The 5,373-nt window shown below is 38.1% G+C and overlaps 1 protein-coding gene across 1 annotated transcript; it reads left to right on the plus strand.

Annotated features, from left to right (window-relative positions):
• Positions 1 to 3,884: 3,884 nt before the first annotated feature.
• LOC145983767 (uncharacterized) lies at positions 3,885 to 5,156 on the plus strand. Its single transcript, XM_083116816.1, has one exon. The coding sequence runs from the start codon at positions 3,885 to 3,887 to the stop codon at positions 5,154 to 5,156; it is 1,272 nt and encodes a 423-aa protein (XP_082972942.1).
• Positions 5,157 to 5,373: the final 217 nt, after the last annotated feature.

The following is a 5,373-nucleotide window of genomic DNA, read 5'->3' on the forward strand; positions in this document are numbered from 1 at the left end:
TGGCGTAGTGAATCATTAGTGGATAAGCAGTGTTTCCAAACATATGAAGTAAAAAATAACAAGTTCTGTTTGTATTGTTAAATTATACCTAAAAAAAATTCTCACTAACAAAGTAATATTTACGCAAAAAAAATTAACACACTAGATAGCCCCTCTGTTGAGGTATGCCTACGAGGTTAGGTTAGGTCTGTTAGGTTTGGTTCCATTAGCATAAATACAATAAAAATTCTTATTAACAAATTAATGTTTACGCAAAAGAAAAAAAAACACATACCTCATCTTTCTTGGGAAAAAAGTGCACCATTAGAAACACTACGTCATCGCACGTACTCATCATTTGGTTCATGAGGAAAGATATGCCAATTGTAGGTCGTTTATTTTACTTTCTAAAACAAATATTTCCATGGTTTTCCTCATTCTACTATATAGGAATAACTACAACAAACCTTACAAATGCTACAGAAACTGGTTCACATAAGTAAATTCTCCTGCAAAAATGAAGAAATTCGTTCAGGCTCATGTTAAGTTTTACCTAATTATCTTCGTTTTATACTTAAGCTAGCAAAATCATGACTTACTTTGATTAACATTATTTTTCATGTGTGCTGTTTTGCTTGCAATGATGAAAACTGGGAAATTATTTCAGTTATGGACACACGAGAGACACAGACATGTGTATAAGTACTACATAATTAGGAAGAATTAGTCATATGGTATAATTTGTAGATTTTTTCACACTGTACAAGGCAGTTCTTCAATAGAAATGAAAGTTTAATTGTGTCCTGTGGTAAATTTGAATGTAGAAGTTTTCTTTACAAGTTTTCGTCAAATTTTTAATTTTACCTTATGTAACATGTGGAACTCAATTTTCAATTCATTTTGAAATTATTTTTAAATCAAATTGTTCTCTATGAAACACCAAGTACTGTTCATTTAGCTAGCAATGCAAATTAAGATTTTTTTTATTTGAGATAATATCGCTGATTACAACTTACTGGCACAAACATCAAATTTAATACTGACTTCAGTTTTAATGAAGGTTAAGACAATGGTTTTGTGCTCGTGAACTTCATTATGGGTCTAGTTCTATGTATGTAATTCTTAAATTATAATAATGCATGATTTTTACATGGTAAGATTTCTGTGTCTCCTAACATGTATCTTTTTAGCAAGGTGATTGTTTATTGTTTTTTTTTTTTCCTGTAGAGTCTTTAAGTGTATGGCTAGGCAGGTCAGGTTCAGACTTGTGTTAGGTACTTTTCACATCATAATTTCCACAGAATAAAATACTTTTTAAAATTTTATGTGTACTACTCACGTTCTCCGATGTTTAAATTTATGCAATAATAATTACACATTCAGAACTAGTACCTTCATTATTATTATTGCTGATGCTGGTATGGAAATTTACCTTTCAAATGCATTTTGCTGAATTTTTTGTTATTTGCTTACTTTGTGTCTTTGAACTAAGATATTAAAAACATTGAAAATGCCTAGTAAAATTGTTCTATTTTACTCATGTTTTTCACTTGTTTGATCTTAGAGTCTGTGTAATCGTCTGTGTCTAGTGTTGTTACCAGTGGCAGCAACAAGAACGGGGGTGAGGTTTGCCACTTTTGCCCTTGCACTATGCTAAATCTTATCTACCAAAGGAAAGTAAACTGTCCTTGCCCCCCTTCCCAGTTTGGGCACCTTGCCCCCAGTTTTAGAACCCAATCGCCACCACTGGTTGTTACTACGTATTTGTGATTGTCCCTTCATCACCATTCATCTCCATCATAGCAAATTAACCAAAAATGGCAGAAAGTGACACATAAAATAAACTAGTTCATTATTCGGTGTTCTTACTGTATAGACTCAATGTGCAATTATTATCTCATGACCTCGTCTGAGGGAAATCCTCTGCTTGACCTCGAGACAAATGTTGTGTCAGCTAGTGGCGTGAATAATATGGAAGGAGTGAAAGAATTTGGTCTTCTTTCATTGTTAGCCTGCTGACTGGTTACCATCAGGGTAAGAGAAATCCAAACATTTCTGTCTTTGTTTCTTGCTTGTAGTAGATTCAAGCAAACAGGGAAAAACTTGGGTCATTCTTCCCCAGTCTCTCTACCAGCTGACAAGAGCATAGCCTCAAGTTCAAGCAGGTGTATTCCCGGACACAAAGTCAATATTTTGCAATCACATGTTCTGTTACTGCACAGTTTTGAGTGGAGAGGGGAGGGCATTTCCACACTAGGGAATATTTAAAATAACTTGATCATGATATTCCTCCAGTAATTATACAGTATGCGGCAAAACAAACAGTACTGAAATCACATCATTGACAATGGTTTATTGTACAACATAATGAGACATAAAAAATGATGTGAAATGTGAAATGAAATGCAATGAGAGTTAGAGATTTACGTCTGTACATAATGTGTTCGAAATGTCCCCCGCCACTGCGCACACATTCCTCATAGCGTGCTTGTAGATTGAGGAACATGTTAGTGAACATGGGTTGCTGCAACGACACAAACAATGACCGAATCTATCTTCTCTCGCAACTCTGGTATAGTGGACGGGGGGGGGGGGGGTCATGTGATCGGATAACGTCCTCTTTCAGCATACTCCATATGTAGGCATCGGGAGCCGTGAGATCAGGGCAGTGGGAAGGATAGGGGAAGTCCGTTCCACGGGAAATGAGGCGATTTCTAAACTCTTATCGCAGAAGAGCAATTGAGGTCCCCCAGTGTGCGCATTAGCTCCGTCTTGTTGCATTCATTGTTGTTGTAGCGGCAGATTTCTTGCGCGGCAAAAAGCGCGCAAATCACGCAAGAATGGCTCAATAATCAAGTGTCTGTATCGTCCCTGGTTCACAGTTTGTGGATTCACGTGTTCATCCTCCACGAAATACGGGCCCAATATTCCATGTCCCGACACTGCACACCAAATCGTAACCCGCGTACTATGCAATGATTTCTCAATGATTACATCTGAGAAAACGAGTTGTTTGTCGGTTGATGCACCCATCAAGGTGCACACAACACTGATCCAGTACGACGGAACTTCTCGATGACGGACAAGATTATTGTGTTGCTTGGAGCCGCCTTGTTGAATCGTTCCACGAACCGAGTTTTCACAACCTTCACGCTCGGTCCATTCTGACGCCCAACACAGTATGAGCGGAAGTAGTGCTCGACAATAAACACCTTCTCCTCTGTTGTGAGTCCCATTCTCCTCGCGCGAACTGCACACAACGCTAGTCCACACCCAACTGGACACGCAGGCACCGCTGCTGGCTGAAACCACTTTGCACCTGCGCGCACTCTGTCCGTGACTTTCGGTACTGTTTGTTTTGCCGCATACTGTACATTTTCAGTTGTTCTTGCAATTATCAAGTAAATATGCATATCCATGCATTTTCTGGCTTGTTGAGTTTAAATGTCATGCCAGTGTAGTAGCAGCATATAAATGCCTTGATACCAAAGAGTTAACAGAGGAAAATACCCTGACCATGAATACAAAAATCATATCAAGGTTTTATTAAAAGTTATCTGTAATATTTCAATTGTGTTTTCTAGGATGATAATTCAGGCAGGATTGGAGAACAAAATGAAGCAACTGCAGATGTATCATCTCTTCAATCTGATTCTGATGCTTCAAACAGGTATTTTGATGTATTTTACCAAACCATCACACCATCTTCAAGTTCCGTCACTCCTGTAAGTAACAAGGATACTCCTGCACGAACACCAAAATGAAGAAGACATAAGGATTCTCTACACAGGTATATAGACAGAGTCAACAGTGATGAAATACAGGAAATAGACTCGAAGGTAGCTGAATTTTTCTTCAGATGTAATATACCATTTAGCACTATAGATTCGGACCATTTTAGGGACATGGCAAAAGTTTTACGGCCTGGGTATATATCACATCTACCTAAATGGAAAGCTTTGTCTACAACTTTGCTTGATAAGGAAAATGAAAAATGTGTTAACATGAGCAGAACTCTTGTGGATGAAGAATCAGTTCTGCTTATAGATTGTTGGAGAAATACTTCCAGCAACAGTAAAACGGTTGTGACAATGTTGCAAAATGCTAAAGGATCTCAGACATTCCTCAATGCCTGGGATCTTACAGGAGAGGCAGAAACAGGAGACAAGCTAGCCGAAATTGTCACCCAGTCCATAGCAGAAGCAAAGTTTTTGTATAATACAACAGTTTATGCTGTTGTTTCTGACAATGCTTCAACTATGCTGAAGATGGGAAGAACAGTTCCTATTTGGCACAGTAATTGCAATAGTCACGTAGGAAATTTATTAGCCAAGGATATTATAAGTGAAAGCATAACCAAAAAGGTCCAGCTGATACTAAAAGAGTTCAAGCAGCCTGATCTTGAATATGCTCTGGTCCCGAATGGGGGATGTAGAATCAAGCTGCCATGTGACACAAGATGGTGTTCGTATTGTGACTCCTATGTGTGCTTGGTGAATAACATCCATTTTATGAAGGTGTTAATTGTGAATGATAAAAGATGTAAAAGGGTCAAGGCAGAAGCAAGGCAACTGGTTTTTGATGATGATTTTATTGAGGAAGTTAGAGACAACATTAAACTTTTGGATCCCATTTGTGAACTTATAAATGTTTCACAGAAAACAGATTCATCCATCGCCAATTCAGCACATTTGTGGTGTAAACTCCAGCTACCACAACATTCTGTTCACTGTGAAGACAGAGTGCAGCACAGGAAGGCACTCACCATTTATTCGCTAGCAGCATACTGCCTTCATCCTCGATATGCTGATGAGGCAAAGAGCTTACCACAGGAAACCTTAGAAATGGTTCAGACATTTTTGCTGGAAAGCCTTGATACTGAAGACATAAATGGACTCCATTCATTTCGACAAAAAAGGGGGATATTCCAAACTTTGTTTGAGAAAAACATAGAGGATGCAATTGTGTTCTGGAACATGGCCAAGATACACCACAATAACTTGGCCTCTCTTGCGCTGAAACTTGTGAAGATTCCAGCATCCTCAGCTCAAATTGAGAGGATTTTTTCAAATTGGTCGTATGTGCATTCTTCAACAAGAAACCGTCTTGATTTCGAGCGTTCGAAAAAGCTACTGCATGTGTATTACATATACAAGATAATTGATTCAAACAAGTGAGATGAGTACTAGGTGTTTTTTGTGTGTGTTCATAAGGAAAGAGACCATTATTTTTTATTTATGACTGTGCGAGTAGTTTTCGTATATGTGTGTTGCTGGTTTTGGATGGGTCCGATTAATTTCAAGGGTCAACTACCTTCATTAACAAAGTTTATTGTCTAGTAGTACAAAGATGCCTGTATAGGATGACAACCAGGACTAAACAAAGTACTGATGT

Source organism: Lepisma saccharinum, chromosome 2 (assembly GCF_977018435.1).
Source record: "Lepisma saccharinum chromosome 2, izLepSacc3.1, whole genome shotgun sequence".
Taxonomy (NCBI): Eukaryota; Metazoa; Arthropoda; class Insecta; order Zygentoma; family Lepismatidae; genus Lepisma; species Lepisma saccharinum.